The 22,326-nt window shown below is 46.7% G+C and overlaps 2 protein-coding genes across 2 annotated transcripts; both read right to left on the reverse strand.

The window, feature by feature from the left end:
- Nucleotides 1-3,651: 3,651 nt before the first annotated feature.
- Nucleotides 3,652-9,923, reverse strand: LOC309546775 (uncharacterized protein; the record flags this gene model as incomplete). Its single annotated transcript, XM_082246465.1, has 3 exons — nucleotides 3,652-3,736; nucleotides 7,318-7,879; nucleotides 9,593-9,923. The coding sequence occupies 3 exons, from the start codon at nucleotides 9,921-9,923 to the stop codon at nucleotides 3,652-3,654; spliced, it is 978 nt and encodes a 325-aa protein (XP_082102591.1).
- A 7,873-nt stretch (nucleotides 9,924-17,796) lies between these two features.
- Nucleotides 17,797-18,753, reverse strand: LOC309546776 (olfactory receptor 1500-like; the record flags this gene model as incomplete). Its single annotated transcript, XM_082246466.1, has 1 exon — nucleotides 17,797-18,753. One exon carries the CDS (start codon nucleotides 18,751-18,753, stop codon nucleotides 17,797-17,799), a length of 957 nt encoding a protein of 318 aa, XP_082102592.1.
- Between the last annotated feature and the right edge of the window lie 3,573 nt (nucleotides 18,754-22,326).

The raw sequence follows: 22,326 nt of genomic DNA on the forward strand, positions 1-22,326 counted from the left end.
GAAGGACCTTAGAATGCTGGAGCCTGGGGGAGAAGGACCTTTGAATGCTGAAGCATGGGGGAGAAGGACCTTAGAATGCTGGAGCCTGGGGGAGAAGGACCTTAGAATGTTGGAGCATGGGGAGAAGGACCTTAGAATGCCGGAGCCTGGAAAAGAAGGACCTTAGAATGCCGGAGCCTGGAAAAGAAGGACCTTAGAATGCTGGAACATGGGGGAGAAGGACCTTAGAATTCTGAAGCATGGGGGAGAAGGACCTTAGAACGCTGAAGCATGGGGGAGAAGGACCTTAGAATGCTGAAGCATGGGGTAGAAGGATCTTAGAATGCTGGAGCATGGGGGAGAAGGACCTTAGAATGCTGAAGCACGGGGGAGAAGGACCTTAGAATGCTGGAGCCTGGGGGAGAAGGACCTTTGAATGCTGAAGCATGGGGGAGAAGGACCTTAGAATGCTGGAGCCTGGGGGAGAAGGACCTTAGAATGTTGGAGCATGGGGAGAAGGACCTTAGAATGCCGGAGCCTGGAAAAGAAGGACCTTAGAATGCCGGAGCCTGGAAAAGAAGGACCTTAGAATGCTGGAACATGGGGGAGAAGGACATTAGAATACCGCAGCATGGGGGAGAAGGACCTTAGAATGCTGGAGCATGGGGGCGAAGACACTACAGGAGAACAGCATACTGAAAGGAACTACTACAGGAGGTCAACATACTGAAAGTGACTACTAGAGGCCAGGTATGTGTTGCAAGAGACTACTAAAAGAAGAGAACTGCTGATAGAGATTACTACTAGTAGTCCTGAAATATGCTGCAAAATACTATTAGAGGCTGTTGGCTCACTGCAAGAGTTACTAGAGATTGCTAATATTCAGCAAGAGACTTCTACTCTTAGCTCAAGCATTCAGACAGGAATGTGTATTTAGCTGAAAAAGCCACTCCTCTCCACCTCCATCTATGTATGACATTATTTTGGCAAACAATGGAATTATACTGGCGCAAGCTGTCAATCACTAATGATGAGGGGGGACCATCATACTAAGGGTAGGTAGTCAATGGGTGAACAATGGGTGGTGATCAATAGGGGAAGAGAAAAGTCTTTACTATGGAACAGCAGATGATGATCCTGCAGTGGTGGGACACAGTTAAAAACTTAGATCAAGCCTCTTAAAGGGAAGTAGAAGCACACTCCAGAGACATGTAAAAGACAGAAGCAGAGGAGATTCTTAAGTAAAACTGTGTAACATTTAATAAAACAATGAATAAAAGCACTTACATCTGGGTAAGTGAAGTAAGGGACTTCAGGGAATCGTGTGAGGTAAGTATCTGTGCTTGCTGAAATGCTGCTGAGAGTGATCCATCCTGCCTGGTCTCCTGCAATGCCAATCGCCAGCTCAATGTGTAACCGGTTTCCGGTGACGTCAGATGCCCGCGGCTGCAGTCCACGTGCATTCCAGCCCTCCATCCTGTTCCAGTTGCACACTGAGCCGATGATCAGCGTTGCAGGAGATCAGGCAGGACGGATCACTGGAACAGGTAGGGAGTAAAATATAGGAAGGCTAGGATGTGGAAAATAATTGTGCAATGTGGTGTACGAAGCAAAAGTAAATTTTAGGAGTCTTATAATGAAACTCTTATTCCAAACAAACAAATTAAGCTATACTTAAAATCTATGAATGTGTACTTTTATATCTGCTAAATTCTGTTGAGCATGTTGAATATTAAAGTTGAACTTCAGGAAACCTGAAAATTATCCTGTGCAGTGGAATTGCACCTGCACTGCCAGGGTCAACTGCTCATTTCTGTCTAGGGGATTAGTAAAAGCAGATTTACTTACCAGATCCTTCGCTCCTGCAAGCTTCTCTGTGCTGGTAGACTGCTCCCTGCATTTTCTTTTACCGTATGCTCTGGCAAGGTCATCTGATGTCATCAAAATGCCCTACACATGCCCGCATCCTTCACCAAAAAAAAAAAAAAAAATGCCCTACACTGGACATGAGGATGTCAAGGGACAGTGCACTGTCAGAGTATGAAGAGTGGAGGGTCATGCAAGAAAACGACTTTTACCTGTTCTCTAGACTAACCATGAAGTTAATTCTTACAGTGTTGGGGCAGCTTTACTGCAAGGGAGAATTTTTAGATTTCCCGGAGGTGGGCTTTAATGTTTTAGATGAAGTTGGAAAAAGTCACATTATAGATATAAAATAACAAATAAGTAGATTGCAGGGCAGCCTTTCCACAGAGAGTGGGAAATATATATTTAAAGTCACTCTGGCTCTAAAACTGATTATCTAAAGTAAAGCTGTACCTTCAAAAAAGAGCTGAGATACTCAAGCCTCCATCACCACTGAATGCTTCTGCACAAATGAAAAATAATCCAAAGAAGAATATTGAGAATCTTGAACAGCCAGTGAAGGAAAATGCAGAGCTACTGATCTACATACCTACTGCTCTAGGTTTGTGGACCCCCAACCATTACACCTATATGAACATTACCTATATGACATCACTTTCCATAACTATAGACATTAATATGGACTTGCCCTACCCCACTGACTTTGCGGCTTTAACATTCTCCTTTCTTTTGGGAAGGCTTTCCACAAGATTTTGGATGGTGTCTGTAGATACACCTGGTTTTGCATTAGCATTCCAATTCATTTCAGAGATGTTCAGTAGGGTTGAGGTCAAGGCTATGTGCAGAACACTTTATTTCTTCCACACCAAGCTCACTAAACCATGTATTTTTGAAGCTGGCTTTGTGCAAAGGACTTTCCTCAAACTGTTAGCTCAAAATTGTCTAAAATGTCTTTGTATAGTATAGCATTAATAGTATCCTTCAGTGGAAACAACCATTTAATAAATATGATGGGGCGTTCACCTATTTTTTGGCCCTATAATGCATTTGCTAGTTACATACTGTTCTAAAAACTGAAATCTTAGAAAATGATCGCAAGCATAGTATGGTGATAATAATGATAAATACTTACTCAAATGTTACAAAGAATTTTCTCTAGTCTACTTACTGTCACCTTCTTATTTATACAGTCAGTAATTACCCTCTGGACCAATCAAGGAGCTGTATTGTTAAGGTGTTTAATGAGAGTGAAAACAGAATCTTATGTTGCCTATTTTTATCTACTTCTTTAAAAGGAAATCTTAAGGGAAATAGCATATGCTCACCTAGGGGCCTCCTTCTAGTAAATAGTTCCCAAGCCACCATTGCTCAACTGAATTTAAAGTGTGTTTCCATGTTTGCTAAAAAAAATGATATGACAAATATAAATTATATTCAAGCTATTTTGTAATATAATGTTTATAAATCAAATGTAAACCTAATCATTAAAACTGTTATAATCATTAACATATTTTGTGGACACCTGCCCATCACCCTTATATTAGCTTGTTGGACATCCCATTCCAATGGTCATTTAACAGCCTCCACACCAAGTCTTTCCACAGGATTTTAAAGGATGTCTGTGGGAATTTGTGCCCATTCAGACAAAAGAGCATTTGTGAGGTTAGGTACTAATGTATGAAAAGACCTGGCTTGGAATCAGCATTCCAATTCATCCCAAAGGTGTTCAGTAGGTTAAGGTCAGGGCTTTGTGTAGGTCACTCAAGTTCCTCAACATCATACTCATCAAGCTAGGTCTTTGTATAGCTACTCCAGCATGAGCCTCTGGTTGATTTGGGTCCTAGTTTGAGTCCTCAACTTCTCTGACACCACTGGTATATCTTTCTTAAAGCTGTAATAATGAGCACAAAAGAATTGGACTTAAAACTCAATGGAAAACAGCAGGATGTATTTGCAAGTCAACCAACATAGAGCATAAAAATGAATACACAGTTAGATTCACAGGGTTTCTTGCAGTGATTTTTAACTCCAACATATACTGTGGCCCCAACAGTGTAACTGTAGCTCTCCTTGTGAGATGAACTGTGACAAGTGACAACAATCCCGTATCAACAGGGTTTAGGCTACGTAACTTGAGAGCTTTCCCGGCAAAGGGGCCAAGTTTAGGCCTGAGGTTATGGATAAGGGACCAACACAAATCTGCCTTCAGAACAAAATCATGTGGTCATAGTCCTTAATGTAATTTTTCTGCTGGCTAAGTTGGGGCCCTTGAAGACGTTGACATGCAGGGATGTGGTATGTCTATGGTTTGAGTAGTTAAAGTACTACACCCAGTGAGTTGTACTAAGTAATAAGGATTGATGCTTAGGTACAATTGCAATGGTTGGATGAAAGAACAAATAGATTGGGCATGTTGGGCCTAGTTCAATAACAGCAGCAAACAGAATGATGGTGATTAGTAAATTAAACCTCAAAGTTTCTTGCAAGTGAGTTATAACACTGTCAAAGGTTCAGCTTAAGTGTGGGTCTGCAACCCTCCTATTGCTCTCTCTTTCTGGAACCCTTGGAATCCTGCAGCGATTGGCTTTTTCTTCTTTTCGTTGGCCTTTAACTGTGTGGCAGGAAGGATAACAAGTAGCTTGGTGTGATTAACCTGCATGGCTCCTCTAGCAGGCCTGCACAGTGGCATCTTGCTTCATAGACTGGAAATCCAATAGCATGACAAAGTCTACCTCAGTCCAGCTGCCTGGGTCACAGTGTTGCAGTGCTCAACATGCACACAACTCGCTACCTTATTCTTTCCCCAGCGAGACACAACACAGCACCTCTCCCTTTGCAGCCGCTCTCTAGTTGGCGCTCTCCCCAACTCCTCCCCCTGGCTTCCCCGGCTTTTCATTTTATCCCCCCCCCCTTCCCCAGTCAGCTCCTCCTACTCTCAGGTACACCCGGCATCTACAGTAGTTCTGTCCCAGCATTGTCAATGACTCTGATGACTGCCTAAACTACATTTCCCCGCGTTCTGTAGTTCAGAGTCAATCGCAAACAACAAGCACCTTTGTTGCTACCATCTTTTGGTTAAAAAGGAGTCCTGCATATCCTAGTAACACTTATTCCTGTTACATCTTTATGGAGCTAGCTTTGCGCATAGGGCTCAGTCATTGATGAACAGAAAAGGGTCTTACCTGAACTGTTATCACAAGGTCGGAAAAGTATGAGTGGGAGTTACCAATGTATTTGTATGTTGTAGTATTATCAGTACCTTTGCTCTGTTTCTTGCACCTATCACCCTGTCCCCCCGGCAGGATGTGTAAATAAACCAAAATATCTTCATGCATGGTCTGTCCGGTTGCTTGCTTACAATTTGGTGGAATTCAACTCCATCATACAACTAATGGGTCCACGCTGCTATATTGGAAGTCATTGATTTTTCTCCACTAAGCCTGTATTTGTAGTGTACTCACACAAAATGCCTTGATACATATAGGCTCTGGATGCAAAATAGCATCCCATGTTGTTAGAATTATGACTCAACCATGTTCCAATCATCTTCTAGGAACAGGAAGCGCAAGGGTAGCTTGCCAAGCATGAACAAGTGCTGCAAATGCAGTATGTTTGGTCAGATAGCGATTCTCCTGACCTTTAAAATGTGTACTGAGCTATTTATCTATGCTACACCTGCCCCATCATTCAGGAGGCTTTTGCCAATGGTCAAAGCCACCTGCTGAATGTACTCTTTTTACTGTAACTGTAGCACCCCCCTAGTTGGGTGCTAGGTTTAGGTAGATAGAATCTAGTTTGTGTTTTGATAGGTAAATTTAGTTGCCACACTGTCGCCAGTGTGTCTGTGCAGGTTAGGTATGTAGCACATCCTACCTAGGAGTCACTGGTGAATTGGGATTATTCACCCAGCACGGCCAGGCATACTGTATTTCTACAATTTTCCGGAGTCAGAAAACAGTCTATTACTTAGTTTTTCTAATTTTATTGAGGGTATAAAACTTGGATGGGGAGTAAGGATATTATGGGATGCCTACTTGACTTTGAAACATCTTCAGGTATAACTCCTATACAGTCCTATATACAGCTCTTTTCCTTCCTCCAGCACTTCACTTGCTTGCAGAATTACCAGTGGTATCACTATGTAAAAATCTGTAGCCCATGACTAAGGCACCCCAGATGAAATTTGGACACTTTCCATAACCCTTATCTCGAATCCCAAACCCTTTCAATGAACTTCCTGCAATAAATACACGGCCACCTTTATTGGAGTAAAATTGGCCAACGTGGCCATTTATTAACCAATAACAAAATATATATAACACGTTCCTTAAAACTGGAACCAAAATATTCAAATAAAAGATCACATAAGGTTGCCGATCTTTGGAGGCCCCAAATACCAAGTACCATTTTGTGTATCTGTGTAACTCTTAACTGTCCCCAGCCGCAGTGTGTTGAGCTCGGGGATGACCTCAACACACAGCAGATACCTCCCAATTTAAAATACCAGTTAACCCATCTATTAACATGGCATTCCCCAGGTGACTCCATACCTTAGATGGGTCCCTCAGCTGCTAAGTACAGCAGGTTTTACCAGACACACCTCCAAAGACCCCCAACCGAAAATCAGCACATAAACACATGAAACAGACATCCCAATGTAGGGGCGGGCGGGCGGGAATGCTTCTTCACCCACGCTGGAACTGAAGCCCGGGAAAGACTACAGTGAGCTCACTTCCCCCCTTCTACAGCCCCTCCCTTAGCTGCCCTGACCAATCGCGGGAAAGACTACAGTGAGCTCACTTCCCCCCTTAAACAACAGCCCCTCCCTTAGCTGCCCTGACCAATAGAAGGACAAACCCCAGACTGCCTAACATGTTAACCCTTTCAGAGACAATTCCACTGATGGCCAAGTCATGCTATCCCTCCGCCTATTTCTTTTGTTCTTTTGCTCCGGTCTGTACTTGACTAAGGCACCCCAGATGAAATTTGGACACTTACCATAACCCTTATCTCGAATCCCAAACCCTTTCAATGAACTTCCTGCAATAAATACACGGACACCTTTATTGGAGTAAAATTGGCCAACGTGGCCATTTATTAACCAATAACAAAATATATATAACACGTTCCTTAAAACTGGAACCAAAATATTCAAATAAAAGATCACATAAGGTTGCCGATCTTTGGAGGCCCCAAATACCAAGTACCATTTTGTGTATCTGTGTAACTCTTAACTGTCCCCAGCCGCAGCACCGGCTCGGGGACGACCTCAACACACAGCAGATACCTCCCAATTTAAAATACCAGTTAACCCATCTATTAACATGGCATTCCCCAGGTGACTCCATACCTTAGATGGGTCCCTCAGCTGCTAAGTACAGCAGGTTTTACCAGACACACCTCCAAAGACCCCCAACCGCCACAGCACAAGGTGGGAAACCTCACACCATTGTGCCCCGCCAAAAACCTAACGCTCTCTGTATCCCCTCCTGCAGACCCAGGGCCCAAAGATCTATGCCCACCGCATTGAGGTGCACCCCATCACTGCGCAAATACCGCCATGTATCAACCTCCAACTCCCTGTGTCTGACCACGAACCCCCCGTTACGCACGAGGAACCTGGCAACCTCTTTATTGACCTTCACCCGGGCTTTGTTCAACTTTTCCACGGACCGGGCCTGACGCCAAGACGCGCGGCCCACAATGTCCGACCATACCACCACCGTGTCCGGGAACTCCATGCGTAGCCGGAGAATGTCAAACTTGACGTCCCGAATCAGGTGGCGGCAAGACCTAACACCCATATCGTTGCCGCCGGCGTGGATGACTAAAACGTCCGGGGCCCTGTCCAACCGGGATACCCTGTGTACCTCTGGAAGCACCCTGCCCCACAACATGCCTGGAACGCCGATCCACCGGACGGTAGCCTCAGACCGAGGGATACCAAGCTGTCGCCCTTGCGGCCGAACATCCGCCCGTCTGGTCCCCCAATAGACAAAAGAGTGTCCCAAAATCCACACGAGGGCCACCGCACCTGAAACGAAAACAGATCAACGATAACACTACGAAACAGCGCCAGAGAAAGGAAAAAAGGGGGCAAAACAAGCATATTAAGCAAATAACAAGCAAAAAAGAAACCCCGCAAGAACCGTGGTTACACCAAATGGGGGCGGACATAAAGCTTGAATCTGTTTGACTCCCACCTACCAATACGCCGTAAAACAGACTCATCCAAACCCCACCGAGCAGCTTCTGTAGCAGCCCCGATGCGGAATGAGTGGGAAGAATATTGCAGTGCCTGCAAGCCTGCGGCCGTAAGACAACGGCGCATCACCGAAACAAATTGAAAAGTGGACAGGGCCGACCCGTCCGCGTGCACCAGGAAAGAACCGGACCCAGCCGGTAGAACCCTAAGATATTCGAAAAACGCCGAAACCGGACAAATGGGCGAGCCTCATATGTGGCCAAGACGCACGGATGCGCCTCTGCCGACTTGGTCCGTCTTTGAACAGCGGATAATCAAAACCACGGAAGAACCATCGCTGTGAACATCCGCCATCTGTAATCCCCCTTGTGCCACCCTAGAGGAGCTGACGAGCTCGCTCACCCTAAGAGCCCCGTAAAAGGCCAGCGCAAAGGCGACCCGGAACAAAAGGACTTCAAAACTGGAGAAACACACCCCGCCCACCTGGGCGAACAACGTCTGCAGGAGCTCAAACGTGATCGGCCGGCGCCCGTCAAGCTTTGGGGCACCCCGCCGATAACCCCTCAGCGCCTGCCGAACCAAAAAATATTTGGTAAAGTCCGCAACACCCCTCAACTTACACAGAAAAGCAATAGCCGATAGTTTACGATTGACCGCAGAAACCGACACCCCCGCCGTGAAATTCAAGCAGATAAAATAGATCAAAAGATTCCTGACCTCTGTCCCGAGCATATCCACCCCTGCCTCAAGTAACATGGCCCCCCACTCCCGCCAAACCTTGGTGTAAGCAGACCACGTGGACCCACTCAAGGAGCCGCGAATCAACCCGGAGGCGATGCCAATGCAATCTTCCAAAGCCGTCGTGGACAAGGGGTGCCGTGTCGCTCCGCTCTGGGTGCCAACTCCCGGAACCTGTCCAACTGAAAACGAGACAATGCATCAGCCAAAGTGTTTTTCACCCCCGGGAGATGCACAGCATACAGAAAGACATTCAATTGCAGACAACGCAATACCAGATGACGCAGGAGCCGCACCACCGGCGGAGAAGACCCAGACAGAGTATTGATGACTTGGACAACCCCCAAATTATTGCAGTGGAGACGGACTTTCTTGTCACGAAACAACCCCCCCCCACAACTCAATGGCAACTAGAACCGGAAACAATTCCAGGAGGACCAGATTGCGCAAAAAAACCTGCCCCCCGCCAGTCTTCCGGCCATCGTTCCGCACTCCAACACCCCCCGAAGTATGCACCATACCCGGCCGACCCGGCCGCGTCGGTGAAAAGATCAATATCACTGTTGCTGACCGGCCCGTCCATCCACAACGACCGCCCATTGAACGTGTACAGGAAAACCTGCCACACCCTCTGGTCAGCTGCGTGCTCCCCCGTCAAACGAATAAAGTGCCCGGGGGACTGTATCCCAGCCATGGCAGAAGAGAGCCGGCGACAAAAAACCCGGCCCATCGGCATAATGCGGCAAGCGAAATTCAGCTTGCCCAGGAGCGATTGCAATTCGCGAAGCTGTACCTTACGCTTACCGGCAACGACCCGCACCTCATCCTTGAGAGCCGACAGCTTGTCCTCCGGCAGGCGACATTCCATGGCCTGGGAATCTATAATGATCCCCAAGAATTTCATGACGGCGAGAGGGCCCTCCGTCTTATCCGCCGCCAGTGGAATACCGAAACGCTCCGCTATGTGCAGAACCGTAGCCAGCAGTACACCACAGAGCTTAGGAGAAGGTGGGCCAACGCACAGGAAGTCGTCCAAGTAATGGATGACCGAATTCACCCCCGCCACATCCCGGACCACCCATTCCACAAAGGAACTGAAGGTCTCGAACAAGGCGCAGGAAATGGAACACCCCATAGGTAGACAGCGATCCACATAGAAACCCCCAGACCATCTACAACCCAAAAGATGAAAACTGCACGGATGAACTGGCAATAGCCGAAAAGCTGACTCAATATCAGTCTTTGCCATCAGAGAACCCCTGCCGTAGTGCCGGACCCAGAAGACCGCAGCATCGAAAGAGGTATATGAAACCGCGCATGACTCTGGGGCAATGGCATCATTGACCGACCCACCCTTCGGAAAAGAAAGGTGGTGTATCAGCCGAAACTTATTAGGCTCCTTCTTAGGGACCACCCCCAATGGGGAGACCACCAAATCAGGCAAAGGAGGGACAGAAAAGGGGCCGCTCATACGCCTCGTTGAACTGCCAACAGCAACCCCGTCGTTTTGTGGCCGGCTGTCCTGGGGTGGTCGGACTCCCGGCCCCCCCTGGAAAAAACGAAGAGGAGGCCCGCGCCGAGGTCATAAGTTTCATCCATAGACCGATGTCCTTATGATCCCAACGCAACGACGGCCGCACCGCCTTCCGCTGACAGAACTGCTCATCATACCGCAACCAAGCTACACCCCCATACACCCTGTGGGCCTCGCCGATGGCATTAAGATAGCAGAATAAAGGTGAACAATTCTCGGGGTGCTTCTCCCCAATCACGCTAGCAAAAATGGCAAACGCTTGTAGCCAATTGCTAAACGTCTGCGGAATAAGGCGATACCGGCGCTTTTCCTCATCCTCCTTCTGGGACTCCTCAGGCTTAATCCGGTCCAGATTAAACTTCTCTAAGGGCAAAAGGGTAAAAATCTCCACATAGTCCCCTTTCAAAATCTTTTCCCGCACCTCCGGTTTGAGATGGGCGCCCAAAGGACCCTCAAAACAAACATAAACTTCGCATTTGGTGGAGTCCGCCGAACGCACAGAATCCGCGCCCTTGCCAGCATCCTTAGACGCCTCGGCCGCGGGCCGCTCACCCACCGCGCCCCCCGCCAGAGCCGCACCCGACAGAACCACAGCAGGGGGGGCAGCCTGCCCCTGATTTACTGCCAGGCCAACCCCAGGCGAAGCAGCCACCCAAGCCGACACCGGCGACGCTGCGGGAGGAGCAGCCGCGTCCAAACTTTGTACCAAAACCCGCAAACCCGCCACCAGCTCCTGAAACGCTGCGACGGAAGCAGGCACGGCAGACGCCATGCCCGCTGTCTGGGGCGAGGAGAACCCACTCACAGCGGGAGAAGGCGCCACTAGACCCGCCCCGGGGGCCCCCACCCCCCCACTCACCCCCCCAGAAGACTGCACACTCTGTGAAGAAAACAAGGAAGCAAAATTGTACTCACCGGGCTGACTTGGAACGGACCCCACAGCCGCGTCACCGGACTCCATCGCTGCCGCTGGACGTGGCGCCGCCTCTTCCTCTGCGCTGGACAGCTCGCCTTCGGACCTGGATGATTCATGCAGGGCATCTGCGGTAGAAAGGTCTGGCACGGCCGCACCGACCGCTCCCGGACTCGGACGACCATCCCGGCTCAGGCGACTGCAGTCCCCCGACCGCATGGCAGACCCCCACGATTTCCTCTTCCTGCTGGTGCTGGGGGGAGGGGATCTGCCCTGACCGAGATCCCGACAAGATGACGAAGAGGCCCTGGGGCGGGAGGGGCCTCCGGCCGCTCTACCGGACTGACCGGAGCCCGCCGCACTGACCATCCCACGCCGGGCTGCCCCCTCCGCCGGAGCATCCACAGGGGAGGCAGCCGCATATTCCGGATGCCCACGACGCGCAGGTGGGGGGGGGGCCAGAGAGTGTGGCTGCGGCCCCCACCTGCAGAGCTCCGCCGATGACGGTGATTCCTCCCAGTGCCAGCGCCGAAGACAGCTGGAGAGCGCTGTTCCGACGTGCCTGGAGGGTCCTCCGAGGGGCTCCCAAAGCGGCGCTGAGCTCTAGAGGGAGGGGGGGGCTGAAGCGCTCCGGGGGACGAGTCCCCCAAGCACGTCTCCCCCCTGCATTCGCTGTGGCCGGGGCAAGCAGTCCGGAGACCTGCTGCTGCAGCCAGTCCTGTCCCATGGACTCAGCCATGGACCGCAGCTGCTCCACGAGGGACCGAGCGTCCGACATGGGGCTTAAAAGCAGTATGGAGGGGGAGGAGGCACGGGGAGATGGTCAGGCAGTGCGGGGCAATAGCGGGGGGGGGGCACAATACCCGACGGCAGCAGACGATCCGAATGCTTCTAATGCTTCTTCACCCACGCTGGAACTGAAGCCCGGGAAAGACTACAGTGAGCTCACTTCCCCCCTTCTACAGCCCCTCCCTTAGCTGCCCTGACCAATCGCGGGAAAGACTACAGTGAGCTCACTTCCCCCTTAAACAGCCCCTCCCTTAGCTGTCCTGACCAATAGAAGGACAAACCCCAGACTGCCTAACATGTTAACCCTTTCAGAGACAATTCCACTGATGGCCAAGTCATGCTATCCCTCCGCCTATTTCTTTTGTTCTTTTGCTCCGGGCTGTACTTTACAGGCAGGGACCTGCAGCCCATAGACTTATAGAATGTATAGTGACACCACTAACACATTTACTGCATCTCTTCCTGTGGTCACTGATCCCAGCACCACTTCTTCAGGCCCCACCAGCCCTCCTGGCTGCAACAGCCTCTTTCACTAGCCCTTCTGGCTACTTCTCCTCAGTCCTCCTGACTGATGCTCCCAGTCCTCCAGACTGACATTCCCCAGTCCTCCGAACTGACACTCACCAGTCCTCCCAGACTGACTCTCAGGAGATCTCCCAGATGTGCTGACTCTCTCTCCTGTGGTCCTCACACCTGCTCCCGTGCATCAAGGCAAGTATTCCTCTATGTGTTGTAGAGGGTCAATCCAGCACCCAAACCCCAGGGCCGAGGTCATCCTCCCAGACTAGGGGGCACCCTCAGGGCCACTAACAGGTTTCTCAGCCCTCCATCCCTATCTTCTACCTGACTGCGCCTGCTGGCATGACCCAAGAGTATTAAGAAGGTGCTTGCCCCCTTCCAGCCTTTTCTGCTGGGGATTGGATGGGGCCCTCGTGAATACTTCAAGCAGTTCCTCCTAAACTCTGCCTTCTATGTCTGGAACTTCTCCAAGGTTCCAGAGAGCAGGGGGAATTACCAGAGGTGCTGCTTAATGAGTCATCCAGCCTCCCTGACCCAGATTCAACCCAGACCTGGCTCTCAGCTAGGCCAATTTACCTACTGTAACAACTATGTACACTCTATCTAGCACACTGGAGGGTGCTACAGGTAAAAGTATAGTTTGCTCATTGTACTCAGTGAAGCTGCAATCTGCTAATCAGGTCTGCTCAGTGTGCTCAGCTGCTGCCAGTCTGGTCTAGTAGCTCCCTCTGCATCTAGAGAACTTAAGAAGTTTCTGGATGATAGGTGTGGAGCTATGCAGATGGCAGCATGATACAGCCCTGGCCTATCCCTGAAAGGCAGGCTATGATGGCATGCCAGGAAGCTGTATATATTCTGAGACTGTATTCACACTGAGTTTAGGGTCCTTTCCTGGAGAGGAATCATCCAGCCCGGAGGGCAGGCTTCCCTCCCAGGCTGTGCTGCTATGTCTGCTGTTGGTGACCTGATCTGGATGCTAAGACCCTGGAGGTACAGAGAGCTGACTGAGGGGGGGCTGTCCACAGAAGATGTAGTCTGGTATCACTAGAATAAGGTGTCACTTGGAAGTTGGAAGGAGGTAACCAGCTGTTCTTTGGACCTTGTGGGAGTACAGACACTTTGAGGGATCTTGGGGACCTTTGTGATTTTGCTACCCCTCTGGTGCTAGAGAAAGCTAGCTGTGGGCCTACTTAAAGGGGACAGCGGCTGGTGTCCTGAGGAGCTTTGTCCAGTTGTCATCTACTTAAAGAGATTCTGCTCAAAGTTAACTACTACTACCTCTACCTTAAAGCTAAGGTCTACAGTTTGCTACAAGCAAAGACTTTCATATAGCTTGTCCTGAAGAATACCTAAGTCCTCAAGTGTACATAGTTTTTGTTTTTGGAGTATCCCAACTAGTTCCCTCAACCCTATCTAAGTTCTCCAAAAATAAAACAAACAAAAACAACACCCCTAGACTGGCCATTGAAGAAAGGTGTGAAGACACCAGTTCCCTTGCATGCAGAGTGACAATACCTAATTCTGTAGAAAACAGAGTGTTCCAGCAACTGGCATTGACTCAATGGGATCTTCTGCTCAATGGTGCCCGCATAATTCCAGTAGTGAGGCCTCCAAAGTAGAAGCAAATTCTATGTATACACTTCTGGGGCTTTCCTAATACAAATAACACCAACAGGGGCATCTTTTTCCCATTGACACCAGTGCTGGGGTACTATACCCCCACTGACACAAATGATGAGGCATATTTTCAGCTGACACCAAGGTATATTTTCTCTCTTGCTGACCACTGACGACAACATTTTTTCTCCCACTGACCACCAATGCTGAGGCATTTTTTACTCCAGCTTACAACCAACTTCAAACTTTTTTGCTCCCACTGACACTAGGGAATTTTTAACACAAAGGCCTAATTTGTCTCTGATTGCTAAATATTTAAGGAACATTTAAGTGGACTCAAACTAAAAAAGTGAACGATTTTTACCCTTGGTGAATGTACAGAAATGTTAATTGTGCCTAAGTAGATCTGTGAAAAATGTAGCTTTCATCTGAAATTCTCATGAAAAACAGCCTTGAGCCTAATAGCCTTATATCTGCAATGTGGGCTAATCTATGGCACTGCTGTCCCAGACTGCTTTTTCCACCACATTTGGAGTGGAGTGACATTTGGTGATGTCATGACTTTTCTGCTCCTTGTTCTCCTTGCTGGAGAGAAAGCTGTATACAGTATGAGGAAATTAAGTGCAAGGATCTCCTTGCTGCTGCTGCTTTGTTTTGTGAATCTGTATTTCCTCCACTACTCCTGCTACTGCTTAATCATTACCCTACAGTCACCAGGAGGCAGCTCTGACATGTACTGGATTACCAAATAGGCTTATGGGCCCCACCCAGTTTAAGGGCCCTGTGACAAAATGATCAAAATCATAGGTGTGTACAGCCTTTTGCATTAGGGTGTGCACCCCAAAGTGCAAACACATATGCATGTGTCTGCACGTGTACTATCCTGACGGTGTCAGTAGAGTAGTGGAAAGTGTCAGTAGGACAGAGATTGGTGTCAGCAGGGCAGTGGACAGTGTCAGTAGAGCAGTGGACGATGTCAGTAGTTTTATTGTTAAAAAACAAATTGAAAAGGATTAAAGAGGTGCATGGAAGCCAGCCAGCCCCCAGTCTGATGTACTCACCCTCCAGTCTGCCACCAACCAAGTAGACCTGTCTCAATGTACATAAGGAACAGGGGTTTAGTTGACACAGTTGACACACATTTCCAAAGCATGTGTAAGCTGCAGAGCCATGACACGGCACCCTGTTTTATCTGCACTCCCTAACACTTTTAAATGTAAGTGTCTCTACTCTGGGAGCACATGGTTGCTAATGGGTGGATAGGAAGCAGGTGGGAGGGAGCAGCCCAAACTTCCCCCACCTCACTTCCATCCACAACTGGTATGGTATCTCAATGCTCTAATAGCAATGTTCTTAAGATGGTACAAACTGAAAACGACCAGCTGAAATGATACACCTCCAATCCCTTGGCGGATGCAGTGTAAAACACAGATTGGGGCTTTATATGAGGCAGTTTGCCTGTATAGCTCAGTGCCTCCATCCCTAATTTCATAAAATATTTGGGACTTTACATGAGACAAGCAGGTCATGCAATGTCTCCATCCCTGTATATGAAAAAACTGGGGTCAAATTTGACTGCATCCACCAAAAACGCACGAAAATCGCACGGTGGGACTTTAAATGAAGCACCAGCCTGTAGGCGAGGTGCCTCCATCCCTAGTTACATAGACAATGTGGGCTATGTGGGACTTTGAATGAGACACCGGCAGGTATGCCCAGCGTCTCCATCCCTGTATCGGAAAAAACAAATTGAAAAGGATTAAAGAGGTGCATGGAAGCCAGCCAGCCCCCAGTCTGATGTACTCACCCTCCAGTCTGCCACCAACCAAGTAGACCTGTCTCAATGTACATAAGGAACAGGGGTTTAGTTGACACGCATTTGCAAACGCATGTGTAAGCTGCAGAGTTCCAAATATTTTATGAAATTAGGGATGGAGGCACTGAGCAATACAGGCAAATTGCCTCATATAAAGTCCCAATCTGTGTTTTACACTGCATCCGGCCAAGGGATTGGAGGTGTATGCTTTTCAGCTGGTCGTTTTCAGTTTGTACCATCTTAAGAACATTGCTATTAGAGCATTGAGATACCATACCAGTTGTGGATGGAAGTGGGGTGGGGGAAGTTTGGGCTGCTCCCTCCCACCTGCTTCCTATCCACCCATTAGCAACCATGTGCTCCCAGAGTGGAGACACTTACATTTAAAAGTGTTAGGGACTGCAGATAAAACAGGGTGCCGTGTCGTGGCTCTGCAGCTTACACATGCGTTTGCAAATGCGTGTCAACTAAACCCCTGTTCCTTATGTACATTGAGACAGGTCTACTTGGTTGGTGGCAGACTGGAGGGTGAGTACATCAGACTGGGGGCTGGCTGGCCTCCATGCACCTCTTTAATCCTTTTCAATTTGTTTTTTCCCATACAGGGATGGAGACGCTGGGCATACCTGCCGGTGTCTCATTCAAAGTCCCACATAGCCCACATTGTCTAAGTAGTTTTATTGTTATTTTTTATGATTTTTTACAACTTAATTTTTTTAATAATTGTTTTTTTTTGTGAGCACCGTAAGAGGGCTTTGGTAAAATATCAGGGGTCTAAATAGGGACTGCACCACACGGGATGATTAGGATTTGCAGAGGCACACCTGGCACATCCAGTGTGCATGCCTATGATCAAAATAATATTGATTTCTTTCTTAAAAGAAAATTGCATAAAAGCTTTCTTAACCTCTTGAAACCGACGGCCTCCCAGCCCTTAAGAGTTGTAATAGCCGGGAGATGGGCATTTGGGTCATGTGACCACTGTAATGGGCTGTTACAGCAGTCGCATGATCAGAAAGCTACCGATCGCAAGCATTGTGCTGGGAGCATGCAGGTATCTTGCTCTCAGCATGGTAAGTTGTTTACACAGGGCCACCCTCCGAGAGGCCATGTATATGTGTTCTGTCAGTGCCAAGAGGTTAAATTGTTTACAATAGATAGAAAAAATTAATCAACTCAAAGAAACAAAAACTATTGATTAAAGAAAAAATACTGTTTTATTGTAATGTACGCAATAACAACATAGTTACATAAACCATAGAGATCAGGCTCACATTACAGTTTGTCTCTTAAAAGCTCATCTTCTTTGAGCTTTCAGTTTGGAAAAAATATTGATGCAACCTTTGTATGTGTAATGTACAGTAGTGATTGATTCTCATCTCCATCTAGCGACCAACGAGCACACTACTTAGTTCAATGTTATCCCACTAGAGCACAGGCATGAGAAACCTCCAGAAACCTGTGAGGGGGGGGCCCAAGGTTTCGACTGCCTAGGGGTCTCCATAGAGTTTAATCCTCAACTGGCTCTGACATGATTTAGCAAAGCCTTTCCTCTACCAAGATGGCAGACACATTGACACCAAGTTATAGTAAGTCAGTAATGGGGAGTGATCAACTGCAGGACCATGGGCAATACTGGTGACTAGTCCTTTGCCCTCTGTTATCCTCTTTTGCCTGCATAAATGCCCTCTGTTATCCTCTTTTGCCTGCATAAATGCCCTCTGTTATCCTCTTTTGGGCAGAGCTTCTAGTTTAGGTTCTTCTTTATACTCTGATTAAACCAGGGCTATAGTCGATTTTTTTGAAAAAAAAACATTTTTTTAAGATCTATTAATTTGTTTTTCCATATATCTTTTCTTCATAGTAAAAGACTGCAGTATTTTCACTTTTATTGCTTGCATCTTTATTCCATAAAGGAGTGGATTTACAAATGGTGGCACCACCAGGCACTGTAATGACATGCCTACTCTAAGTCCATAGGGTACTTGGGTAGGCCCCAAGCGATAGAGTATAACCTCAAAGAGGCAGTCAGTAACAAAAATTGCAAAAGATATCAGTTGAGGAGAGCAGGTCTGCATTGCTTTCAAAACATTGTACTTTGACTTTGCGCAAACCGTTAAAATTTTAACGTAGGATAAAATGACCAGCAACGGCATCACCCCCAACATTTTTACAGTTAGAAACAGACCATAAATGTTGTTGACTGTGGTATCAATGCAGGAGAGTCTCACCACCGACCAGTTATCACAATAGATCTTCAGGATGACATTGTCACAAAGAGGGAGTCGCATTGTCAGCATAGTATGCACAATGATGGAGATAAAAGAATAAAGCCACACGCCAATAATGATCCTAAATGCCTTTGTTAGGTTCATCATGGTGGCATACCTCAACGGGTTGCATATGTACATGTAACGGTCATACGCCATGACTGTCATCAGGATCATCTCACATGACCCATAGGAATAGATGCAAAATATTTGTGTTATGCAGGCTACATAGGAAATGATTTGAGTCTTTGAAAATAGGTTTACGATTAGGCTGGGGAAAAATGAGATGCTTCCATAAAGGCCATTGATACAAAGGGCAGATATAAAAACATACATAGGCTCATGCAAACTCTGGTTTAAATATACTGTGGATATTATTGTCAAGTTGGATAAAATGATCATCAAAAAGCCAACCAATGATATCACCCCATAGATATAATTAAAATCCAAAGTTGTGCCAAATGTCAGGCTTAGAACCAGAGGAGAAGAGAGTGTTGAATTCTGCATTTGTATTCCAGCCGGTTCCTAAAATAGTTCAACAAAAACAGTTAAATTAAATAAAAAATTGCAAATATATATATATATATATGCAAACACAAAGAGTCAAAATATGTAAGACAAAAGAACCAGTCTCATATAGTAACTCACCCCGCGCACAACACTGAATAAAGTAAATGGCAACTGTGATGGAACAATATTTTACAGACCCAAAGTCTCAAAGCAGCTGCTATACAGAAACAGATAATAGCAAAGGTGTTGTAGAATATTTAAACTGGTAAAATAAAACTGTAACACTAGCAGCGCTAGAAAACAGAACTGTTGTGTAAACCCAAAGTCCTTAACAACTCATGCAATAAAAAGGCATATAGTCCATACAGTGATTAATCAAGCGAAGTCCATCAACCAGGGTAAGGGAGTGAAGGGTCTTGCCTATTCACCAAGCTTCCACCACACTATCCTTTGTACGGAGGCTGATCTCTGTACGGAGGATACAGAGGAGGAGGCTGATCATTGTACGGAGGATAGACTGCACAGAGGAGGACACAGTGCTTTGAACGGAGGAATTTTGGAGGAGGAAGGAGCTAGGTGATGTCCAGCAGTGAGTCCTATACCCGTCGATTGGTGGATATACTGGAAGGCTCCATTTTCACCGCTTTCTGGTGAGTGTTCCATACAAGGGGGGGAGCACCGAAGTGTGTTGGAAGCTTGGCGAATAGGCAAGACCCTTCACTCCCTTACCCTGGTTGATGGACTTCGCTTGATTAATCACTGTATGGACTATATGCCTTTTTATTACATGAGTTGTTAAGGACTTTGGGTTTACACAACAGTTCTGCTTTCTAGCGCTGCTAGTGTTATAGTTTTATTTTACCAGTTTAAATATTCTACAACACCTTTGCTAATATATATATATATATATATATATATATATATATATATATATATATATATAATTATACAAGAATAGAACGTTTTTTAGATTACATACTTATACAGTATAAAATGTATCTTATAAATGTATAAGATGAATCAGCGGTATGAAAAAGCACTAGCGGTCGTGTCTACACTATATTGGCTTTAAGGGGTGTGGCTTAATCTTTATGTTTACTGTCCAATTCACCGAATCCATGGCCATGGTTTTTTACACTGAACCCCCTACCTCCTACCCCTCACAAAGTCACTTAAATACATTCACAAAAGATTCATTATTTTCCCAAAAGCAGGTAGAAAGTTTACACTGTGTAGCCTCGTAGCCAAATGCTAATTTTACAAAGTGTGTGAAAATTGTTTTACCTTCTATAGAAGAAAAAACTCTTGTAATTCAAGCTCCCCTGCCAGATAGCAGAGCCTGATCCTTGACCTCACTTTTTCCACTGCAGTTAAAGCAATACAGCTTGGTCAAGGGTCTCCCTAGCCGGTGACTGGATATTAAAGAAGCAGCAGCATACTGATGAAGTCATTCCTATGCTTTCTTCTCTTGTTATGGAAACAAAAAAAATTAAAACCTGACTGAGGCTCAACCACTTTATATAAATTTATATAGCAAGATCCAAGGATGGAGGGACTTGAAGGACAACTTAGCACAATATACATACATTGATGATTTTATTGTATCAAAAAACAGAAACAAACCAAAGAAAAACCACACAAGGTAAGACATTGGCCAATGTATATATTAAAACCCAACCCCCTGCAGCAGCTCCAAGAGAGACACCCCTAAAGACAACCAAGGTGTGTCTTCAGTTGTGAATGGTATGTACATATATATATATATGGTACGTTAGTGTATATATATATATATATTGTGTCAGAGTGTTGCCCTGCCAGGATCTAAAAAGAGGTTTTGACCCAGAGTTCTAAACCAGATGGGTTAAGGGGCTCCAGGGAGCTTGTGACATGAAGAGGAAACTGGCTTTTCAGTTTCCTCAGTGTTTTAAAAAGTCCAGTTTGGGACTTCTAAGTGATCCGGGTGGGATGAAATCTCCAATCCTGGGTCCAGATATTCAGAACAGCCAGCATAATAATTGGTCAGGTGTGTGCTGGGCTTTTAGTAGTAACCTGACCATGGTTCTGGGCTCCACCCCTGGCAGACAGGAGGTCTGGCCCAGGAGTCAGGAGGGCTCCACGTGGGAGTCAGTGCGGCGCGAGGCTGCTATACGTGTGCACCCTGTTGGGTGAGCTAAGTCTGTAGGAGACAGACAAGGGCCTGGAGTTTAAGGCCAGAGCAGCAGTGCTGCGAGTTCAAGCCATAGGGGCTGAATGATTGTCTGTTTTGCTTAGGACTGAAATGCTGAAACCCCTGCGAGGGAAACCCTGTTATTTTTCTGCTTGATTAACTTTTCTTTAATAATCATGGGCAAGGAAAGCCCTTAAAAAGAAAGAAAAGCGATTGGCGGTGTCCTTTAAACGCTCTACACTAGATGCTAGTTCTCACATTATATATACACACGCATGAACGAATACCAGACAACTAAATCCAGTGAGGATGATGCAGAGGGCCCACATATCAACAAGAAGTAAAAAATAGTGGTAAGCGTATAAATTAATACCACTTCATGTGAACACCTTGATCAAGGATATAAAGCATATGTGCATTTGAAAATACATACGAAAGTTACCAGACCACTGGCATGTGCATCCTTGTATCACCAGAAAAAGAGGGAGAATACATACGTCCGTGAATCGTGACCATGTATCAGGCAACTTTACAAAACACTTGCTTAGAAAAGGTGTGCACAGTCCATATCCTCAGGACTATTCCTAAAGTTGAAGGACTCCAATATTTCATCTCCAAGTGATTGTGAGGCTCTATATGTGTAGGGTGTAGATAGTTGGAAACTCCACTGAAGTTATTTCTGATTGTAATGTTCTGGTACCTCTGGTACCCTTATTCCACTTTCCAATTCAGTGTATGCGTCCCACCATTCTCTTCTGGTAGGTACGCATACACCTTTAAGACCGATGCTGTCATCACTGAGTGCCGAAGAGCGGCTATTTCAACCGCCGGCGTTCTCACTCACATGTTCGTTCAACCGTCATGGTTGGATCGTCCCTGTCTGAAGTCGGCATGCCAGATGTTACTCGCTCCCGTATCTCGCTACCTGAACTTGTTTCATATCTGATCCTGTGTCTCGCCACCCGATCACTCCCGGCATGCTGCTTTCACCCTTCACTCTTCAACCTGCCTTGAAGCTCATATGCTTACAAGCGTACCTCGCTGTTGGAACCTCGCTACTGATCCCTGTATCCCGCTACCGGATCACTCGCTCATACCGAACCTCTCTACTACTGCTTGCTATTAGTGATAAGTACCCCGCAGGGGAATCCTCCATAACCTTCCTACTAAGCTTACACTATCTAGCTCTGCATATTAAGGACTGTTACTGTCATCTGCACTATTATTTTGATTGCTAGCTCTTGAGCCTACTAACATCTATCCTTGCATTGGGTTAGTCTCTCCTGTATGTCATCTGCTATCCTACCACCTACTACCATACATGATTGCTAACCTATCTGCATCCTACCTGTTACCATGTATACTCTCATGAACATTTCTCTCAAGTGCTGTTTACCTATTGT

This window comes from Pelophylax lessonae, assembly GCF_965119305.1.
Source record: "Pelophylax lessonae genome assembly, chromosome: 2".
Taxonomy (NCBI): Eukaryota; Metazoa; Chordata; class Amphibia; order Anura; family Ranidae; genus Pelophylax; species Pelophylax lessonae.